This window comes from Nansenia antarctica (assembly GCF_963989245.1).
Source record: "Nansenia antarctica genome assembly, chromosome: 8".
NCBI classification, from domain to species: Eukaryota; Metazoa; Chordata; class Actinopteri; order Argentiniformes; family Microstomatidae; genus Nansenia; species Nansenia antarctica.
Window position 1 is genome coordinate 25,068,754 of NC_137678.1, and position 23,992 is coordinate 25,092,745.

Sequence of the window (23,992 nt, forward strand, 5' to 3'; positions counted from 1 at the left end):
AGGTTGGCTAGACCTCGCTGAAATCCCATAGTTCTCTTTATTACTCCCTTTATACACAAAGCCTTACTGCACAAACTACCTGACCTCATTATTCAAATTCAATGACATAAATGAGCTAAGCCGTTCTCAGAGTTGGTTACTCTTGAGGTTCCCCAGGTCTCCACCAAACTGGGTAAATCCACTTTTAATTATGGTAACTTATGGTAACCTAACTGCTAGAACAAACAAAAAAAATAAATTAAGTTGAATGTTCTGGTGACACTTGGGCAATTTAGGGTGTTACGTAATTGAGGACCTCCTCTGTGAAAGATGTGATAGTTTCTCCTAATATTGTGGTTTTATATGATATTTTGATAATATTCTTTATTGAACTGGGTTGTATTTTGTATGTGTTGTTTTGTTATTGTGTACATATTGTGGACAGGGTGCACCTGCAAAAGAACAGTATGGTGTGATTCTCCAGTATAAATAAAGGTTAAATAAAATAGCTATAGCTATTAAATAACTTTCATATTATTTTTGCAATACAGCTGGATTTTGCAATACATACTAACCCACAGTACAACATATTGTACATTTGTGAGTATTTACTTACTTACTGCATGTGTGTGTGTGTGTGTGTGTGTGTGTGTGTGTGTGTGTGTGTGTGTGTGTGTGTGTGTGTGTGTGTGTGTGTGTGTGTGTCTGTGTGCGTGTGCGTGTGTGTGTCTGTGTACGTGTGCGTGTGTGTGTATGTGTGTGTGTGTGTGTGTGTGTGTGTTACAAAAGTCAGAATCGGAGTCTGTCTCTACTGAGATTAATTGCCCTAAGAATATGCTCCTCGTTTCTTTCTTTCTGTCAGGTGAGTTTTCCCTCCTGCTGTCATCACACATACACACATCTAATGACATTATCTCTACGGTATATGGTGTGTGAACGCTATTTTTCTACAGAGTGACAGGTCATTGTCGTCCACTGCATTATAGTAATAATAATAATAAGGGTATTAACATATTGTATTTATGTAGCACTTCTCATTGCAAAAACAAATCTAAAACTGCTTAATAGCGGAGACACATCCGACTTTTCAACCAAAGCAGTTAAAACATGCAGTATTGACAGACCCTCACATGAATGTTGATGTTAATCATGAGGTTGACATTGCAGGTGCTTTGGCCGCTGACTTGACCGCCACAATGCCAGCTATGATGAACGCACTGAGAGGCTCCTGTGTGCAAATCCCATGTGTTTTTAATGATGATGAAGCTGATAGCCTTAAATTTGACAATGCAAGACCTACTACCTTTGGAGTGTGGATTAAAAACCAACCACAATTTGGGAATAATATCAACAATGTGGTTTTCAATAGTAGTAATATTATTATCTTACCCAATCCTTACCCAATAGAGATAGTTGGGAACCTGTCTGAGAGAAACTGCATGACGGTCATGTCAAAGCTCCTTCTAAGTTATTCAGATACATACTACTTCAGAATTGAGAATAGGCCATTCGTCGCCACAGCCAGTGATAGCCCAATTGAAATAAAAGTCGAAGGTAAGATTGAACTGAACTGTTTATCAAATATTATTTACACTTCCTTCAATCAGATTATATGGGATAGGAAGGGGCGGGAGAGAGTTTCATATGTGTGTCTTGTATTTGTTATAGATTTGCCTGGCAAACCTAAGATCGATATCTCAGGTGAGATGAAGGTGGGGAAGCAGATCGACGTGACATGCTCTGCTGACATCCCCTGTCCCAGACTCCCCCCTCAGCTGACCTGGACTCTCAGAGAGACAAAGAACCAGCTCCGTGAGAATTCAGACAAAACCAAAACACTTGTGAGGACAGTGACCCTCATTCTGTTAGAGAGTCATCATAAGATGGCCATCAGTTGCACTGCAGTCTACCCAGTGGAAAACGGGCAACGGATGACAGCTGAACACAAGACGCTCAATGTTTCATGTAAGACGACCTTACAATATCAGTCACTGTCTAACGCAGATAATCATATCCTTATATTCCATCAATGTCCATTTCATAGAGTATCTAATATATCCAATATATACCAGGTAATAAGAAGAACATTTAGTTGACACTATATCCATATCCATTCTAAGTGAGCCCATGTACCCCAGTCTCTCCCAGGGACACCTCAGTGCTGGTTAGTTTGGCTGGTCCAGTGGCAGAGGGCAGCATTGTGACTCTGACCTGCAGCAGTAGAGCCAACCCTCCAATCAGCCGCTTCACCTGGTTAAGGAATGGTGTCATGGTAGCATCTGGAGAGAACTACACCCTCAACGTGACTGCCAGCAATGAAGGACGGTACCAGTGTGAGGCATGGAACGAACATGGTCATGCAACATCAAGCGTTGTTCCAATAAGTATCAAAGGTAAACACAGGGGAGACAGATTTGCAAAGTTTCAAATGTACCTAGATATAATGTAATATGTACTGGACATGATTCTATGATGAATTCTAAGATTGTAAAACGTGTCAAAGGAACTTGAAGTCCTGTCTCATTATTGACATGTAACAATTCATTTTTAAGACAATGCGCAAAAATATCCATTGTCCCAGGTGACCATGGCATGTTCTGTGTTTAGGGTGTGGTCTCCCTTCGGCCCTCTGGGCTGTCCTAGGGACTCTGTTGGGGATTCTGTTGCTGATTCTGATGGGTGTCTTTGCATGGTAACAATTTACTACTTATCTCAAAATGAACACAGTGCTGTTTATTACCTCTGTTTGTGCTTTTGTATGTAAATACTTTTTTGGGGGGCAATGAGAAGATTTATTTGTATTATTGTTTTCCCAGGTTGAGAAAATCAAGGCTTCCGAAAGGATCTGAAGGGACGCAGACACAGGTGGGAATAGAACTGTTGATATACTGTCCATTCTGTTCCCTGTCCATTCTGTTCCCTCATCCACTGTCTGCTTTATTGACTCGAACCACATAAGATCTTCACATGTTAGGGTTACAAACTGAATACTGTAACTCTAATTCAACAACTCATCAGTTAATTCAAAGGTTCAACAGTTAATTCAATGTACGAAGATGTACATTTACATTTTGGGCATTTAGCAGACGCCTTATTCCAAAGTAACAAATATATTTGACTTTGTGAATCATCTATCCACCAGTCTTAGTAGGAAAAAGTGATCCAAGCCCAATCCAGGGGCCATTTAATATATATATATATATATATATATATATATATATATATATATATATATATATATATATATACTGTATATATATTTGTAAAATATGACACAGGAGAAACAGTACTGGGGGGTAGTAGATGTCTCAGGAGAAACAGTACAGGGGGGTAGTAGATGTCTCAGGAGAAACAGTACAGGGGGGTAGTAGATGTCTCAGGAGAAACAGTACAGGGGTTAGTAGATGTCTCAGGAGAAACAGTACAGGGGGGTAGTAGATGTCTCAGGAGAAACAGTACAGGGGGGTAGTAGATGTCTCAGGAGAAACAGTACAGGGGGGTAGTAGATGTCTCAGGAGAAACAGTACAGGGGGGTAGTAGATGTCTCAGGAGAAACAGTACAGGGGGTTAGTAGATGTTTCAGGAGAAACAGTGCAGGGGGGTAGTAGATGTCTCAGGAGAAACAGTACAGGGGGGTAGTAGATGTCTCAGGAGAAACAGTACAGGGGGGTAGTAGATGTCTCAGGAGAAACAGTACAGGGGGGTAGTAGATGTCTCAGGAGAAACAGTACAGGGGGGTAGTAGATGTCTCAGGAGAAACAGTACAGGGGGGTAGTAGATGTCTCAGGAGAAACAGTACAGGGGGGTAGTAGATGTCTCAGGAGGGACAGTTTTAAGGTGTAGCTTAAAGAAGATGGGTCTTCAGCCCCCGGCGCAAGTTGGGGAGTGATTCTGCAGTTCTGACAGCCGTGGGAAGCTCATGACAGATAAATTGAGGAATGTTTAAGAGGAAGCAGATGATGATGCAACAGCTGTGGGATGTAAAACCACTATGCATTTATACTTTATTGCAAAAAAAATAAAATAGAACTGAATAAAACATATATCCTTCACGTTCAGAATGTGCTTACTAACCTCTAACCTGCTAGAAGGAACTTAGCTATACAAGTGAGTTTAATAGGCAACACATTCGTTTTCCAAAGATCCTCACAGCAGCTCTCTGTCTGTCTGTATGTTCCATAGAACCCAGCAGCTGGAGTGGGGAACGATCACAAAGCTCTGGGTGGAGGTGAACCACAGCAGCCTGCTGCGGAGAAGCCTGAGGAGATCCACTATGGTGAGATAGACTTCTCCAAACTGAGAGAGAGGGAAGTCTCAGCCACAGACACGTCGGGACAGACACAGGAGAGCGAGTATGCAGCAGTGAAAGTGACACCGAGACCACCAGCCCACTAGAGGAGCAATATGCACAAGTGAATCCCATGAGGAAGAAAAATGTTGTTCAATGAAGTATGTGTGACACCAATATGCGGTCAATATGTCTATCTACAGAATTATAAATGTGTGTCCTGTAAGAAGATTATTAAATGACATTGTACATAAACCACAATTCAACTTTTAGGTTTATACGGTTAAGACGACTGTATGCCTTATCTGCTGAGAGCACTAGCATTCAGATGCATCTCTTTCATAGCTTCAACCAGGGTTCAACTGTATAGAGAAGAAAATAACTGAATATTTAAGATCATGTAGAGAGAATGATAAGCCAGGTGACCAACAGAAATAGACGTAGTGAGACAGTATGTGTGTTACTATGATATACATGTCTATAGCGTCCATTGGTCACTTTCACAGGCTCTTCTGCAGTTCCCAGAATAAATCATATTGACCATAGGACATGCCTTTATTGAAGTTACCATGTGTACAGAACGGTGTGTGTAGAGTGTTGAGCATGAAGAGACAACGTTGTGGCTGAAATTGAGGTTGTTTATTCATTTCATTTCATAAAAATCTCATTTCCATTCAATGTATGTCTCTTATTGGTCCAATATCACATATTGCTGTGTAAACATTGTATCAAATCCTTAATCAGTTCAACTAAACAAAAACAAAAGTGACATAATCATTTTACCCATGGACCATCATCTCCTGTAATGAAATACAGGTCAATTGTTTTTTCCCTGAGCCAACCAGATAGCATTTCCTCCTCATTCCCCCCAGCGACATCTATTCAGTAAACCCATTGGCTGGTGTGAAGCCAGCTGAGCATTCAAAAAAAGGTGTTTTTATTCAGTTAAAATGTTTAAATTAATGCAAATATTTAATCATATCAAGATGAGATGATTTTTTGGGGGTGTAGCTTGTAAACAATCCAGTGCCTTTACACTTTATTGCAAGATACTATATCAGTAAGGCACTGCTATATTATGGCGATTCTGCAACTGTTACCTACTGTACTCTACTGACTGCCCTAACAGCTCTAATCTCTAACAGCTCTAATCTCTAACAGCTCTAATCTCTAACAGCAATGGATTGTGGCTAACCTGCATGTCAATGATGCAGTCACATCATAATCATACAGTATCTTCTCACTACCTTTGGCTTATCTACCCAGTTACATCTGCAATGAGCTTGTCAGTCACTTAAACTTTCCCTCCATCCCACCTCCCCTCCCCCGCCCCCTCCCCCTCCCCCAACCACACAATATTGCAGCATCTGTAGTGAACGATAGTTAGCTTTGTATCTTCACCACCCCCCCCACGCCCCCCCGCAATTTGTCTAGCTCTCCTCTACGGTTCTCAATCCCTGACCCTGTCCTCCAGGGCCCTCAGTTCTGCCTCCACCTGCTGGGGGAGGTCTGCCCCCACCTGCTGCGTGAAGTACGCCCGCAGCTCCTGGGTCTCCTTCTGCCAGAAGGCCTTGGGCAGGTCAAAGAGGGCCCCCATATCCACCTTGCCCCCCAGGCCCTGCAGGTCGATGGCGCCCTCCTGCGGCACCCAGCCCACCATGCTCTTCTTGGCGGCCTCGTCGTCTCTCTCTCGGCTGCAGCGCCGGAAGATCCATTCCAGGACGCGGGCGTTCTCTCCGAAGCCGGGCCACAGGAAGGAGCCCGACTTGGGGTCCTTCCTGAACCAGTTGACGTGGAAGATCTTGGCCAGCTGGGTGGGGCCCTTCCTGGTCTCCATGCTGAGCCAGTGGGACAGGTAGTCCCCGAAGTTGTAGCCGAAGAACGGGCGCATGGCAAAGGGGTCGTTCATGATCGTCTTGCCTGGGAAAAACGAAAGCACATTTCATTCTAAAAAGGTATATATATGTATATACTGTATATATATATATATATGTTACGGTACATGTGGGAATACGGTACATGTGGGAAAACTAGGGTTAGGGTTAGGTGCTACGTCGACTTGCTGGCATGTCTAACCCTAACCGTAATCCTAACCCTAACCCTAACCCTACCCCTACCCCTAACCCTAACCCTAACCTTAACCCTAGCACCGTAGCACCTAACCCTACCCCTAGTTTTCCCACATGTACTGCATTCCCACATGTACCGTAACATATATATATATAAATATATATATATATATTTAAAAAAAATAAAGCTAGTAGGAACAACAATCCATTGTTTCCAGCTCCACAGAGAGCAGTGTTTTAATACTCCTACTGTCCTGTTCTACTCTATTTAATTTTATTTCAAGGAAAGCTTCTTAAAATCAGGGAAATTAGATACAATATGTTAATTACTATTCTACGATGGGCTCCTTACTGAGGTCTATCGACCCGTACCTTTGTGTTCAGCTGCGGCTGTGGACTCGGACCTCATAGTAGCTCCCACGAACACCCCGTGACGCCAGTTGAAGCTCTCGTACACCAGAGGGACTCCTAGGAAGCAGAGGGGTCAAGGGTCAGGGTCATAATGAGGAACACACAGGATGCAAGAGAATTACAGAGCACCTTGTTAATTCATCACACACAATCCAACTGGTTCTTTCCGGCTACATTCACAGACTAACCTGATGATCATGACACATGATGACTTCATTATGATCACTGATATGATTAGGATTCTTTGAGCGAAACGTAAGAGGAAAAAATGCTTTAACATGACAGATTCTTACTGTGATCACTTTACTGGTTGTAACAATACACTGCACTGTTAACAGACTGGGTATGAGTGTCTGCTAAAAGACAAAAGCAGTGGTCCGTTCGAGGGCACCCACCCTCTGGCCTCCTGCCCCCGAAGATGATGGCATCGATGGGCACGCCCTCGTCACTCTCCCATTGGGGGTCAATGATGGGGCACTGGGAAGCCGGGGTACAGAACCTGGAGTTGGGGTGAGCACACGCCGTGGAGTCTCCTGTGGAAAAAAAAGGAAGAATATTGAGCATGAGCTAAATAATAAAAAGCACCAAAAAAAGAAAGAGCTTGAAGAAAAAACGAACTGTTTGATGGGTACAACTTAACGCTCATTAACTCCCATACAGTAGATACGGTATGAACAGAAGAGGAATTTAGCTACAGTATGCGATAAAACACAGTGTTGCGTTTGTTATAAACTCCTCCAAAAAAGTTCGGAAACGTTATTTCGGTGGAGAGGAATAATCGACCGAAATAACGTTTCAGAACTTTTTTTTAAGAGTTTATTATCAAAAGAACAGCCATCACTCCATTCCACCAGATGGCGGTATTGCTATTGACACTCTAGTCCATAATATGTAATGGAATGGAATGGAATGGACTTTATTTGTCATTGCTACAGTACAGGTACCAAACAACGAAATTTAGGAGGGGTGGCTCCCCTGGTGTTTAGGAAAGGAAAAAGAAAACACATTTTAGAAAGAGCATAGATGCATAAAATCACAAGAAGGTAAGGAGCTGGTTTACATCAATAAAGGCTATGTACACAATCCACTGTACTATACTGCACAGATAGTCAACTAGGGTTGTCATATTGCACAAAAAGTATTTTTTCACATTATTTTAAAGTGTCACAGTTTGCAGGCTTGAAAATGTACATGTTTGTGCCTCAGCACTAGCTGCCATACAATCCGTCCGGACTGTCCTGGGCCCAGAACTTAGGCCTTTTCTGTGTTCAGGGCCTTGACGGCCCTGTGGTAGAAGCTGTTCTTCAGTCTGTTTGTCTTAGCGGCCGGGGTCCTGTACCTCCTGTTCGAGGGCAGCTTGACAAAGTGTTCGTGCCCAGGGTGGGTCGGGTCCTTGGAGATCTTGGAGGCCCTCCTGAGACAGCGTGTTTTGTACAGCTCCTCCAGAGAGGGGAGGGGGGCGCCGGTGATCCTCTGTGCTGTTCTCACGACTCTCTGTAGCTCGTTTCTCTCCGCTGTTGTGCAGCTGTGGAACCAGTTGGAGATGCCGAAGGTGAGGATGCTCTCCACTGCGCCGTGGTAGAAGGCCACCAGTATCTCCTGCTTGTTGTGTTGTTTCCTGAGGCATCTCAGGGTGTATAGCCGCTGTTGTGCCCTCTTGATGGTGCCTTTATTGTTGTCCTTCCAGGCCAGGTCATCCCGCATGTTGTGTCCCAGGAATCGGAGGGTTGAGACTATCTCCACGCTCTCTCCGTCGATGAGCAGGGGCTGGATCTCGGACTTTTTCCTCCTGAAGTCTACGATGAATTCCTGGGTCTTTGACTTGTTTAGCAGCAGGTTGTTAACCTTGCACAGCTTGCTCAATTGCTCTACCTCATCCCTGTACGCCGCCTCGTCCCCCCCCGAGATACATCCCACCACGGTGGTGTCGTCTGCAAACTTTACGATGTAGTTGCTGGGGTGGATGGGGGTGAAGTCGTGGGTGTAGAGGTTGTAGAGGATGGGGCTTAGCACGCAGCCCTGGGGTGACCCAGTGCTGAGGCTGAGGGCTGTGGAGGTGTGGGGGCCCACCCGCACCCTCTGGGGGCGGTCGGTCAGGAAGTCCTTGATCCACGCACATATAGAGTGTGATAGACCCAGGTCTAGTAGTTTGGTCACTAGCCTGTCTGGAAGGATGGTGTTAAAGGCGGAGCTGAAGTCCACGAAGAGCAGTCTCGCGTAGCTGTTTCCCCTCTCCAGGTGGGATAGAGTGGCGTGGAGAGTCGTCGCTATGGCGTCCTCTGTGGACCTGTGGGCTCTGTAGGCGAACTGGTATGGATCCAGGTTGGGCGGGAGGCGTGTGAGTATGTGGGCCCGGACTAGTTTCTCGAAGCACTTCATGATGATTGGTGTGAGTGATCTTACCTAGCTTCCAGGATTTGCCATGCCAGTCAGTCAGAGAGACGCCCGGGGGGGGGGCATCTAGCCCCTCCCACCACACACCTCCGTCACTGGTCTCCCCCACGTTGGTAAACACAGTGTTTTTGGCAATGGTTGCCATGGCGTGAGGGTTGGTCTTCACAGACGTGCCGGGAGCCACGCCAAAGAAGCCGTTCTCTGGGTTGATAGCCCGGAGTTTACCTGAGGGTAGAGAGGTGGTCAAGAAGTGACATAGAAGTGACATACAGGTGTACGTACAGAATCAGTATTGGCGCATTACACGTTAACTGAATATCAATCTCAGAGAAGAGATGTAAAGTACAAGATGAACAGGGGTGTCGTGGTTTAAATAGATCATACAAAATCGTTTGAACAACAAAATGAATCCAGTGAGTGTGAGTGTGAATGCAAAGCTCTGATGTGTTTAGGGCTGCACCCTCGACCATTGCTCGGTTGAGTCAAAATCGTCAGTTCAACGTGGAACATTTTTGAGCCGCAATTAAAAAATGAAACCACCACAAATCTTGAATGTTGAACCCATCTAATTTCATATAATTACATGAAAGGTAATGTTATGGTTTAAGTTGAGCTACCATGCCCTCACCCTGACTGTCGAACTTCATCCAGGCGATGTCGTCTCCCACACACTCCACCTTCCAGCCAGGCATGGCAGGTTTCATCATGGCTAGGTTGGTTTTACCACAAGCGCTAGGGAAGGCCGCCGCGACGTAGCGCTTCACTCCCTTAGGGTTAGTGATCCCCAGGATCTATAGAGACGGAGAAGGGGAGGGGGAGAGAAGGGGAGGGGGAGAGTGTGTGAGAGAGAGAGAGTGAGAGAGAGAGTGAGAGAGAGAGTGTGAGAGAGAGTGAGAGAGAGAGTGAGAGAGAGAGAGAGTGTGAGAGAGAGTGAGAGAGTGAGAGTGAGAGAGAGAGAGAGAGAGTGAGGGTGTGAGAGAGAGAGAGAGAGAGAGAGAGAGAGAGAGAGAGAGAGAGAGAGAGAGAGAGAGAGAGAGAGAGAGAGAGAGAGAGAGAAGAGAGAAAGAGAGTGACGTCAAACGAGCAGCACATAACTAACCGACAAAGCACATTTGAGATCTGGGCACTACAATTCAGCCCTGATGTGCACTTAAGTGTGCTCTGCAGAAACCACACTAAAGACACCTCACCCCTGTTAAGTTCTCACCAGCATGTGTTCGGCCAGCCAGCCCTCGTCCTTGGCGATCCGGGAGGCGATCCTCAGAGCGAAGCACTTCTTCCCCAGGAGAGAGTTACCGCCGTAGCCGCTACCAAAGGACAAGATCTGTCTGCTGTCAGGCAGGTGGGAGATCAGCACCTTCTCTGGGTTACAGGGCCAGGAGTTGACCAGGGGAGCTGGAAGGGGGAGAGACAGGAGAGTTGACAAAGCAGTGCTAGATAGAACTTTTTATTTTTTTACCATTACGCCCTCTGCTGTTTAAAAAGAGTATCGTGATTAATTTTTCATCTCACCGATTTGATTAGTCACCTATTTGTATGGATAATTAACTGTCTCACGACTTGTTGTTGCGTCCCTAGTGAAAACATGACTCTATAACTAATCTCTTGGATTTGTTATTTCGCCAATGATGTACCTTTCAGGGGCAGGGGTCGGCCTACAGAGTGCTGACAGCGTACAAACTCAGCGCCCTCTGCCAGCTTGTCCATGACTGGTGTGCCCATACGCGTCATGATGCCCATGCTGGCCACCACGTAGGGTGAGTCTGTCACCTGAACACCATACTTGGACAGCGAGGAACCAACCGGGCCCATACTGAAAGGGATGACATACATGGTCCGACCTGAGGGGAGATATTGGGGGGTGGGGGGGTGGGGGGGGTGTTAATGCACATTCATGTAATATAGATTTATGTAATAAACATTGTTTATGAGGATTTACAGCCATAATAGAAAAGCCATAACAGAAAATCTCCATTACAGAAATCTCTTTCAGGAGTCTGGCTACAGCACAAACAGATCTACAGGCGACCAGGCGAAAATGTACTTGCATCTTAAGAATGGTTAAAATGACGAATAAACAAATAAAATAGTTGTGTTGTCCAGTTTTTACCCTCCATGCAGCCAGGGAAGCGCTCCTCTCTAGCCTTCTGGAAATCTCCCTCACTCATCCAGCTGCCCAGCTGGCTCTTGGCCCCGTCGCTGGGGATGGGGATGGTCTCTCTCTCCTGCTTGGTCACAATCACCGTCTTGCTCTCCACCCGAGCCACGTCCTTCGGGTCTGTACGTGCCAACCAGCTTCACCATAGGAAACACAACAGACACCGTTAGCTCTCTTATACCTGTATGGCTGTGTGGCAGTGACCGAGCTGATCTCTTTTGGTTAGCTCACCATTAGCTTCCAAATGTTATCTGTCATCTGTATCGCATACAATTGTATCGCACACAGTTGTAATTAACACACTGAAATGCTTTTGGATCTTGCTACACGCTCCACAACAATCAACAATCAACAATTCAATAATAAGTCATAGAAAGTGACAAAAAGGTTCTCTTACATCTTTATGACTGTGTGATTGTCAAGTGACTGAGCTGGTATCTTTCGGTGGTTAGCTCCAGCCTATAGCGTCTGGTAGTTAGTATGACGCAGTATCACTACTCACCAGTTGTCATATTTGGTCAGTCTCTTCACCATGCCCTCCTTCTCCAGACCGGCCAGGATGTTGGCGCTCTCCTCTGGCGTGCCCGTCACCACCTGCACCCTTGCAGGCTTACACTCCGCCACCGCCCGCTTCACAAACTCCCCCACGGCCGGGGGCAGGGAGGGGAGGGAGGCCAGGGAGCGGACCCCCACGCATGCTCCCGCGCCACCTCGTCTGTAAGGGGAGAGAGGAGTAAGGTTAGGTCTACACGGGGTGGATGAGGAGGAAAGTACACAGGGAACTGCACCCATGATAATAGTACACAGATAGATAATATACTTATTTGTTCAACATTTGTACAACACCAGTGCTTGTATGACATTCACTAATCTTCTCTTGTCTTATTTTACATTACATTTTTACCATTTAGTAGACGCTTTTATCCAAAGCGACTTCCAATTAGAGATTACAGTGACAGTCTCCCTGGAGTAATTTAGGACTAATAATAATAATAATTCATTGTATTTATATAGCGCTTTTCCGAGGCTCAAAGACTAAGTGCATTACTCAAGGGCACACGAATGGTAGGCTAGTGTTCCCAGGTGGGTTTTGAACTCATGACCTTCTGATCACCAGTCCAACTCACTATTCACTAGGCCAGGCCACCACTTCACCATATATAGTTTGTTGGGTGCAATAACCCTATCAACGGGCAGTTAAGACACAGAACACATGCAGAGAAACATGCATTTGTTGCTAGGCTTGATGAGAACACCATCTCCTTCCAGACTTTCAAGAAAAGAGGAGAGAGAAACACTTACAATTGCTACACAATCAGCTGCTGGTTGTCAGGAGCTTTGTATGGTTGTATGATTGATGCCATTTAGCTGACACATATCATTTAGCTGACACTTGCTGACACTTTTATCCAAAGCGACTTGCATGTGACACGGTCTGGTCATTTGGGCCGCAAGTCAGCAACCAATCAAAATGTTCAGACTTTTATTTTGAAACACGGAAATACATTTCAATGTTGCTGAGAATCACAACACAAACTCGCCAGTCAAGCCAAAATACTGCAATGCAATGAATTCGGTGAGTAATCCCCACTACTACCTAGTGAACACTACTTCGTCAGCAGGCTCACAAAACAAGCTGTGTTAGTTGATTAGCGAGTGTGTCATTGATTTTCAACAACGCTGAACATTTTTTCTTTTCTTTTTTTTATCGGATGCCGACTTGCGGACCAATTGACCAGACCGTGTCACACATTGCAGTGAGTGCACACATTCTTCAGTATAAATGGTCCCCACAGGAAACAAACCCACAACCAAAGCATTGTTAGCACCATAATACCAACTGAGCCACAGAAGACCTTAAGGGTAAAGGTCAAAATGTTGAAGCAATCCTGCTCCCCCCCGGGGGCACATCTATTCTACATGATAGCGTCGCGACCGCGCACCGGGATTTAGGGGATTTATATGATATAAGGATGAGCTGTTATGTGGCGAGCGTGACGCGGGGGGTAACCAACCCCCCCCCCCCCCCCTCCCCTCCTTATAGCAGCGAGAGGCCCTTTCCCGTCTTCGTGATTTCGGCCTCCCGTAAGAGAACGAACGGGCTCGGGAGAGAGAGTCACGGGCCCGCGAGCGCGGACGTCCCGGTCGCGCGGTCGCGACGCTACGGAGGCCGAAATCACGAAAACGGGAGAGAGAGCAGCGGGCCCGCGAGCGTCGACGTTTCGTGCGGTCTCACCGACGGTACGGCGGGGTCACCCTAAATCCCTAAAGGGCGCATGATAGCGTCGCGACCGCGCACCGGGATTTAGGGGATTTATACGTGAACAATCATCCTAAACGACACTTTTGACGTCAGACTTAACAAGCGGATAACAAAACAGTCTCCCTGCCACTTTTTTGGTAAACAGCTCAGGGATGAGGCTGGAGAAATGTGACCACTCTCAAATTCATAGACGGAGCTATGGATGGAAGCACTTGGCTCGGCCCGGCCTCAGATGTGTGCATCAGAGTCAGAGAGACAGGGGTGATGCTCTGGAATTTTTGTTCTGCAAACAGCTTCTCGCTGTGAATCTAGAGAATGAGAAAAACCAAACCAAGCACACAATGATGTTCCCGTACCAGCATATTTACAAATAACAAAACGGTCACACTTTACATTGTGTTGTTTTTATACCTCCTTTTATACCATTGTGTTGTTTGTAATACTCCAATAACATAATTAGAAACAATAACGTACAATTGGCATGGTAACAAATATTCTTAGGTGTCTGTCTGTATGTCTGTCTGTCTCACACACTCACACACACACACACACACACACACACACACACACACACACACACACACACACACACACACACACACACTAATAACAAAAAATAATCTTCAACATTGTTGTTACAGCAAGAGACTAATTTTGATGATTTTCTACATACATTACAATGTCTATTATAAGAAGTGTGATGATACATACAACCCTAATATATAATTACACAAAAACGATGACACACATTGTATTTTTTATTTTAAAAATGTAAGGAGAAGAAAGGAGAAGAAAGGAACAGGGTTTATCCAGCTTAGGCTTAAAGACACTACCAGTGACAGAATCTATAATCAGTGACGATGTTTGATTCTTGATATATGCCACAGTACAGTGAAAGTATATTGTAATGTTGTATTTGTTAGGATGTTTTAAAATGTACCTTTGTTGTTTTTGTACACATGTTTTATATTGTGTATACTGTGTTGTAATGACTTGCCTCTGTTTTGCCTCTTGGCCAGGTCATCATTGCAAATGAGAAACGGTTCTCAATTGACCTACCTGGTTTGATTTGATTTGATTTGATTTATTGTGGAATTAAAAAGACAGTTTCCAAGGGATAAAAACACATGATAAAGCGCAAGCGCTTATTTCCATCATGGTCCCTGATTGAGGACAGGACAGACAGTTACCATAAAACAAATGTACAGAACATGATAAAAACCATAAAAAAACAAACATAGATAGTTACACAAATTCCCTGCACTCCCTACCTATGACGTGTTTCTACTCTGTCATTTCACTGGCTAGCCAGTGCTTTGTTGCACGTCTAAAGCTTACCTCTCCCTCTAAGCTTTTTAGGGCCACTGGAAACTTGTTCCATTCTGAAGCTGCTGTAAATAAAAATGTATTAGTACCCATTGCTGTTCGGAATTTAGGTAAAATAAAGTCTGTAATTCCCTCTTCTGGTTGCATAGTTGTGCCTGAAGAGGGAATACAGACTTTATTTTACCTAAATTCCGGTTAAATAAAGGTTGAATAAAAATAAAATAAAGAAAGAGCATTTGGTGTTTTTTCTCCCGCATGTTGCTTCTGTCTTAGCTGCGTTGTGTTGGCTGCCTAATGACACATCTACATGTATTGTGTTGGCTGTACCGGTGTTGTGCCTCACACTCACATGTTGCTGAGATCTCCTTTCTCCAATCCAGGTTGATCTCAGAGACTGAACATTTCTTTGCAATCGTTTTCCCTTGGTATAAGTAGCCTTGACAACCAATGGTTCTCCAGCCTAATGGTCCTTTGGTCCTAATGGCTCCTAATGGTCCTTCTCCTGTTTCCATAGCATGAGCAGGCTTGATGTACAAGTACACCCCCCTGGACATGACACTGGTATGTCGCAGGGTCTTACCCCCAATCCAACCCTTAATGCTGAGTGCCAAGCAGGGAGGCATCGGGTACCATTTGTTATAGTCTTTGGTATGACTCGGCCGGGAGTCGAACTCACAACCTCCCAATCTCAGCGGACACTTTATTTATTTATTTTTATAGTTATTTTTTCTGAGTGGAGCAGTCCCACTCATATTTTTCATTTTTATTGACAGATACAGTAGAGAATTAGACAGGAAGGATGGGTGAGAGAGAGAGGAGGGATGACATGCAGGATATGTCCCCGGACGGAATTGAACCGGGGACCCTGCGGTTACATGGTCAACGCTTAACCCGCTACGCCACCTAAGCTCCCCTCAGCGGACACTTTAACCGCAAGGCCACTGAGCTGGTTTCCCTTGGTATGGTACTGGTAAATTGACAAGGCAGTCGATTAGCATGGCAGAGCCACTACAACAACTAGATAATGAGACAGCCGAAAGCCACCGGGGCATGAGCGCTGACATGATATCAATTTGGACCGTTACATTACAAACATAATAAGGTTTGGCTGGTGAAGTTGTTAACATTAAGGGGTAAAATGTTCAAAGGGGGGGGACTGTGCTAGAAATAGGATTGATAGAAATATTGTCAACATTATAATACTTATGATACTGCTGTATTGCCAATGTAATAGGCCTCATGATACTTACGATACTGCTGTATTGCCAATGTAATATGCCTGCTTTATTGAAATGTACCATGGATTCTGTTGCTGGGCACTGTACTGCTTGGAAGTACTTGCAGTACTTGGCACCTGTTGTTTATACGGTTCCCACTGTCAACATCCCTATCTCTGCCCTTGATTATGTGCTTTACGGAGGACGGTTCGGAGCTGTGCCTCAGAGATTTCACTGAACGTTGTTGAGAGTGTCTCACCACTGGCAAGTGTAATACATGTCTATAGTGAATCCAGACCTTTGACTCCTAGTCTCACCTTTACCAGAAGTAATCAGGTGGATTTCCCTCAACGCTGTTTCCTTGTTAGCGGCAACACATCTCTAGTCTGAACTAAACAGACTCTGTTTCTGCTCCATGCGAGGAGTTTATGGATCGTTGCATTAAAGATCAGCTTCTGAAAATGTCTTGATCTAAGTGGTCTTGACTGGTTAACGTAAAGGAAATATAAAGGCTATGGTTAAATTGCTGTTGCGTAAATCTGGCTCTGATATTAGCCAGTGCCTCCCCAAACAGGATTTCCTTGCAATGTCTGAGACTGTTAGATACCATGCGGTCATTTAGATTAGGGATATTCAAGAGCAGGCTTGATAGATCTTTGTCTGCTGTTTAGACAAATGATGTTTAGAGACGACTGCTGGAGTGTAGCCACAGTCTTTTGTCTTTGCTTAAGCCTTTAAACCCGATTAGTAACCATACATATTTCTGCTCCAAAAACTGTCGATGCTCATTGAAGGTGGATTTATTTTTTCTCACACTTTATATATCTACATAACAATCTGAACATCCTGTTTGGGATGCATTTAAATATACAGACTTATTGCATTTAAATATACAGACTTATTGCATTTAAATATACAGACTTTAAAGCTAATTCAGACACTAACTGTGATGGATGTGTTAGTGTATAACTGAGTGTGTCTCTGTGGAGCCTCCGTGGAGCGGTGTGTGTGTGTGTGTGTGTGTGTGTGTGTGTGTGTGTGTGTGTGTGTGTGTGTGTGTAAGCTGTAAGAGCTACCATAGCTCAATTCCGAGACTTGGATTCAACACTGTGATCAACCAGCCTGCTTAGCACACACACACACACACACACACACACACACACACACACACACACACACACACACACACACACACACTAATAACAAAAAATAATCTTCAACATTGTTGTTACAGCAAGAGACTAATTTTGATGATTTTCTACATACATTACAATGTCTATTATAAGAAGTGTGATGATACATACAACCCTAATATATAATTACACAAAAACGATGACACACATTGTATTTTTTATTTTAAAAATGTAAGGAGAAGAAAGGAACAGAACAGGGTTTATCCTAGGATCAAACAGATGTTTTTGTATCTCATCCTGTGGTGAGGTTTGCAGATAAAAAGTTGGACCAACAGTCAAAACATTTACAAAAACCTATTCTTTGCTTCTTGTGCGGCTTTCCCTTTTTTTTCACATTTTGGAACCTGTGAAAAATCAGAAGCCTATTAAGCACACTTAAGTTGACTTCCTGTCAGCACACATACTTTACTGATGCAAGAATTGATGTTTGCCCTTTCAGTAAGCTATAGAGAGAATTATTCCAGTTTTTGAAGCATTATTAGAGAAAGGGATTATTGTTCCACGCCCAAACAGTCCATGCTGCACCTCTATCTTCCAAACAGGAGAGAGCCAAACAGGAATGCCAAACAAAAGTGTTGAGCTTCGTGCAGGATCATAACAAGGTCAATGAAGCAGTTCATGCACGTAGTACCCATATACAATTATGACAAAGGTACCTGGTAACAGTAAATTCTTCTCAGCGGTCAACCTAGCTAATGCATTATTTAGTATTCCTGTGCACAAGGATTCCCAATATCGGTTTGTCTTTGAATATACTGGCCAATTGTACATGTAGACACAGCCCCCCCCCCCCCCCCCCTATTTGCAGCAGCCGTTAGAGATAATTTGGTAGGACTCAAATTAGATGGAGGGAGCAATCTTACAATACAATAATCCCCTGATAAAGAAACATGTAACACAGTGACTCTCTTGAAGTACTTAGCAGAACAAGGCCACAAAGCAAGTTTACAGAAACGACAGTTTGCAAAAGAGAAAGATTGGTATGCATTTTTAATCATATATATAAAAAAAGAAAGCATATAATACATATTCTGTTAAAAGTTCAATCGTACTGAATTATGTCATTACTATACAAGTGCTAGAACGAGTAGCCATCAGATTTGTAATAACGGTGCTATAGACCTCACCATGAATGTCTTTCCTGCCCAGCTTAGGCTTAAAGACACTACCAGTGACTGACTCTGATGATACATACAACCCTAATATATAATTACACAAAAACGATGACACACATTGTATTTTTTATTTTAAAAATGTAAGGAGAAGAAAGGAACAGAACAGGGTTTATCCTAGGATCAAACAGATGTTTTTGTATCTCATCCTGTGGTGAGGTTTGCAGATATAAAGTTGGACCAACAGTCAAAAAATTTACGAAAACCTATTCTTTGCTTCTTGTGCGGCTTTCCCTTTTTTTCACATTTTGGAACCTGTGAAAAATCAGAAGCCTATTAAATTATATGCCTTTGTTGTCTGAAAACCTGTCAAATGCATGTGGAAAACAGATAAAACATGTCCAATTAATGATAATAATTGAGGACAAGATATGGAATAGATGAAAGATGTTCCAGATGTTTCAGTTACTCACCTGAGAGATTTTCTTTGCCAGTTTGCACCGTATGCCCCTCAACTCCTCCATACCTCCACTGGGACAGTTAGACCATTTGAAAATGCATGTTGGCTGCAGAATGAAATTAAATGTAAGATGGAGTGAGTTACTTAAAAACATATTGAAATTAAGTCAATGAGAGGGTTTGAATTGCTTACCTTTCTCTGCAGCTCCCTTCTCCCACAGTTATGGTTCTCCTTCAGTGCCTGTAGAAGATAGAACACAAGTGTCTAAAAATGAGAATAACACACCCCCACCCTGTCGTCAGTGACACATACTTTAGTAAGAACCACTAAAATTAAACCTGTGTTTGTTTAGGTTATCATATCCTGTTGAGTCTGAGATGGCGGAAAAGAGCGGGTGCCACGCCCTTTTTCGCCATCTCAAACTCACGGCGGGCGCCGGATCATTGTGAGGACTGATGATTGCACAGTTGTTCTGTGTAGATAGACCGGGGAGAGTTCAAGGTCACGGACCTTGTGCCATCTCAAACTCACGGCGGGCGCCGGATCATTGTGAGGACTCCACAGACTGCTCTGTTTCCCTAGTTTTCATCCACTAGTAAACATCCTTCCACTTATCTGTCCTGTTCATAAACACATAATATGCTACGCTAACACTAACCAACAGTCTGTTTCATTCTCACATTGGCTGAAAAATCTGAAATTAGTGAGACACTTACTGAAATAACATGCACACAAAACCACAACCGTGCAACGTTTCCAAAGTTGGAATCACATAGAGTAAAACCTCATCCCTTTAAACTGCTCTAATCTAAGTAACAGTGTACACACAACTCAGGCCTTAATTCCACAAACAACACCTCCAGTGTCAAATGACTGTAAGCATTTACCTTTAAGACGGACTATAACCTTTCTTTTTTTTATAGCCATACTGTCTACTCAGTACTATAGTGAATTTCAAGAGGGAAACGCTGCGAAATGAAATTGGGGGGGGGGGCCTAAGAGACGAGCTTGCCATTTTTGTTATCAGCCACATTGTATGTTAACGAGTTGTTCTGTGTAGATAGACCGGGGAGAGTTCAAGGTCACGGACCTTGTTATCGTCCATATTTACAGGCATTTTTCTTTACCGACAGTCCTTGAGAGCTTGTTTGAGAGAGACGTGCGTCTCTGCCCTTTGCCGGTTCGAAGCGCAGTGTTTGATCGACTTATCTCCTCTCGGCTACCTTTACCGTTCGGAGGTGGTTCACAGTAAACCCAAAATCGATAACCAAACGTTAGATGCAAAACCTTCCCCACCGACCCACATCACAGTGGGTTTGATCAGTGTCACGGTGTGGGGACTGCGGAGGAAGCGCTAGACTAGTCTGCGCATGTTCTGCGGAGCCTCCTACTACGTGTCCCTCTCGTGAAGCTATCACAACCCAGTCCCCTCATCTACATCCCTCCGGCACAGAGCAGCTCCTCTATAAACAGCCGGCGGCCACGTACACGATCGCGTCGTGTCGTTCGCCGGCCGCGGACGACGTCCGAGGGACTCGCGTCGTTAAAACCCGACGTTACGTTTACCGCCGACTCTGTCGTTTCTCGTGCGGTTTTCCTCTCTCGATAAACGTCTCTCTGCGACGGCGGCGGCGGCGGTCGCGGCGGCGGCGGTACGATCGCGGACGTGAGTCTCGGCCCGAGACCTCCTCGTCTCTCTTATCATGTTTACCGGAAGGATCGCCCGTGTTTGCGCTCCGCGTGGACGGGATTTAGGGTGACCCCGCCGTACCGTCGGTGAGACCGCACGAAACGTCGACGCTCGCGGGCCCGCTGCTCTCTCTCCCGTTTTCGTGATTTCGGCCTCCGTAGCGTCGCGACCGCGGCGGGCCCGTGACTCTCTCTCCCGAGCCCGTTCGTTCTCTTACGGGAGGCCGAAATCACGAAAACGGGAAAGGGCCTCTCGCTGCTATAAGGAGGGGGGGGTGTTTTTTGGCTACCCCCCGCGTCACGCTCGCCACATAACAGCTCATCCTGGGCCCGTGACTCTCTCTCCCGAGCCCGTTCGTTCTCTTACGGGTGGCCGAAATCACGAAAACGGGAAAGGGCCTCTCGCTATAAGGAGGGGGGGTGTTTTTTGGCTACCCCCCGCGTCACGCTCGCCACATAACAGCTCATCCTGGGCCCGTGACTCTCTCTCCCGAGCCCGTTCGTTCTCTTACGGGTGGCCGAAATCACGAAAACGGGAAAGGGCCTCTCGCTATAAGGAGGGGGGGGTGTTTTTTGGCTACCCCCCGCGTCACGCTCGCCACATAACAGCTCATCCCGGACAGCATCTTCCTTTGCCACAAAGTAAGAACAGTTTCATGTCTTATTTCATTGATTTGTTACCATTTTAATAATAATAATAAAAAACAGTTTTACCAAATAAAGCTGTTTTGTGTATCAGTCAATGTGACTTGTTGACCAATATTGAATGTGTATTCTAGTGCCTGGTCCTGGTCACCAGCAGGTGCAGCACATAGATCTCTGTCTCCAAGAGCGGGACTACATTGAGCAGTGCCAGCAGAACCAGTTCCACTGCTACGTCTCTGAGCTACAGTACTACCTCTGGCTGTTACAACACGACCCAATGGTTCTCCACTACCTGCCTGAGGAGAATAGGGGACGTATGTTCAGCTTCTTCTTAGAGCAGAGGGACAGAGCTATGCAGGTACGCTCAGTGGAGAGAGAAGTCAACAAGAGCACAGTAACACAGCTGAGGAAGAGAAAGGCCCAGGAGGAATGGACGGTGCCTCCTCAGAAGAAACAGTGTGTGGGTTCAAACCAGCAGCTACTTTTCGCTGAGGAAGAGATGGAGAAACAGGAGGCCATTCCAGGGATCCTGGACCTGGCTGTGAATATGGGCTTCCTGTCTGCATCTGACTAGTTAACTTTAACCCTCTGATTGGTAGCCCTTCCTGACTTTGAATAACACTGGAATAATAATAATACTCCCGAGCCCGTTCGTTCTCTACTGGAGGCCGAAATCACGAAAACGGGAAAGGGCCTCTCGCTATCTCTAGATTAATTGATTTATTCTTTAGACTTTAACAAAACATAAGATAATATCATCGTGACACGCATCTATTAACGACATGACAGATACTCCATGAACTACATGAAGAAGAAAAAGATATAGACTTGTAACTGAAAGAACACCACTGCAAAGGGCTCCAGCGAGACAACCAGACCTACTTCGAGTTATCCAATACCTATATTGTGAAGGGTGCTTCTCAGTTCTTTGTATAATTCCTGCACGGCCCTCATCTCAGAAAGTCTTGGACACAGGGTAGACACCCAAATCAATCTATAGGTGTTTTATAAAATGAATAACATACGGCTCGCTCAATCGGATTCTGATAAGTCAACAAGAAATCTATTTTCTACCTTTAACGCCAATCCATTTTGTGTCCCTAATGAAGCTAAAAAGTCCTGCGACTCAAAAGAGGAAGTTGGACAACCCACAATCTTTGAAAGCATAATTTTTAAAAAATGGACGTTATGTAGCCACTGGTATAGATCCATACTTTGATGTATTAATGACAGACCGAATAAACTGGATGACTGAAACGGACGGGGGCAGGAATATTCCACCTGACGACAATTCTGGGTTCGCCTGTGAAGCGGCTAGGCGTGGACTACCTTCGTCAAACGACGTCGGTGAGCGACGACCCGCTGTCCACCTCGGTTTTGGCGAAGTCGAACTCCAGTCTTCCCACATGCAGGGCCCTCATGTCTCAAACATTGATTATGTGTTCAAATCTAAATCTAAATTTGCATGGCTGGGGGATGCTACCAATATGATTCCTATTGGTGTGGATGACCAGCACAAATGTCCAGCATGTAAGCTAATCTTGTCAAAGTTTTCGCCTGGGGATACATTATTAAATCAGCATGTATACTTCAGCAGAAGTGAATGTTCATTTCTCAAAGCCAACTACTCTCCAGATCGGTTAAAAATTGAAAATGGACAAGAAAGATTTCGCCGGGGATTTATCGCACACCCAGACGCAATCATAGTTCCTGATGCCTGGAAGCTATCGGATGTTGGATTAACAAACAGGATATATGTTAAGCTAGCTACATGTGAAAAATGTTACATGTGTGGATGTTCACCTGGTGAACATGCCAGGGACTGTTATAAAAAAATGACAGAACTGAAACAGAGACTTAACATTGGTCTTCAAGAGTTAAAGTTATGATGTGATTGTCACCACTGTATATTTATATTTGGGGTTTCTACATTAGTCTGTCAGTGCTGGATATATGAGCATTTGCGCCTGTCGTAGACATGCGCAGAGCAAGTTCAGTCAGAAAACCTCAGTTCAGCGCGCCGGCCGTTAATTGGGCCACCGCAACATCAGGCTCTCATCTTTTAACAACACAACACATTTAACATATTATCATTTTAGTCAGCTGTTACGGCATCGTGTCAGTTAAGATCCGGGAAAAGAAGGCGAGATGGCCGTGGTTAAAGTGAGCCCCCTGTACACCTTGGCTAACAGGAAAGCTGCGGCCCCCTGTCCGACCAAACCCTTCGGTTCGGTCCTGTCCGAACAGCACTCGTTGATCCCCGAAGGGATCTTCTGTCCCTACGACCCCGTGAAGAAGTCCTTCTGTCCCACGGTCTTCGGGCTGAACACGGATCAACTGTTCCGGCCCATGCGTGTGTGCGTGCTGAGAAACCCGGGCGTCCTGGGCTCCGACATGTTCGATTTCGTGGCCAAGGAAGAGTGCGAAGTGAAGATACTTCACACGGGAGCCGAACAGTTGAGCCCCGGCGACAACTTCACGGTCACCCTTCCCACCGTCAGAGACGCGACCGAACAAAAGAAGCATCTAAAGCAATACCCGTCGCTTTGCGGCGGCATGCTGACCGTGAAGAAAGTGCAGCGCTACGAATCGGACCTCATGAGACAACTCAACGCCTGCGACACGACCGAAGCGTTGATCGGACAGCTCGCCTGCCCCGTCACGTTAAACAAACTGTTTGCCCTTTTTTCGCTGATCAAGGGCGCAATCTTGGGAGCCGCGATCCCCGACGAGGCCATGAACGTGGTGGAAGGGGTGCTGGCCGGCCAAGACGCCAACACTCCGGAGC

The 23,992-nt window shown here is 45.1% G+C and overlaps 1 protein-coding gene across 1 annotated transcript; it reads right to left on the minus strand.

Annotated features, from left to right (window-relative positions):
* Positions 1 to 5,694: 5,694 nt before the first annotated feature.
* On the minus strand, positions 5,695 to 12,010 carry LOC308163242 (phosphoenolpyruvate carboxykinase [GTP], mitochondrial-like). The gene is made up of 9 exons (XM_080537422.1): positions 11,802 to 12,010; positions 11,252 to 11,436; positions 10,776 to 10,982; positions 10,349 to 10,536; positions 9,770 to 9,932; positions 9,151 to 9,366; positions 7,143 to 7,280; positions 6,709 to 6,804; positions 5,695 to 6,187 (listed from the first exon to the last, which is right to left on the minus strand). The coding sequence occupies exons 1-9, from the start codon at positions 11,831 to 11,833 to the stop codon at positions 5,718 to 5,720; spliced, it is 1,695 nt and encodes a 564-aa protein (XP_080393548.1). The 5' UTR covers positions 11,834 to 12,010; the 3' UTR covers positions 5,695 to 5,717.
* Positions 12,011 to 23,992: the final 11,982 nt, after the last annotated feature.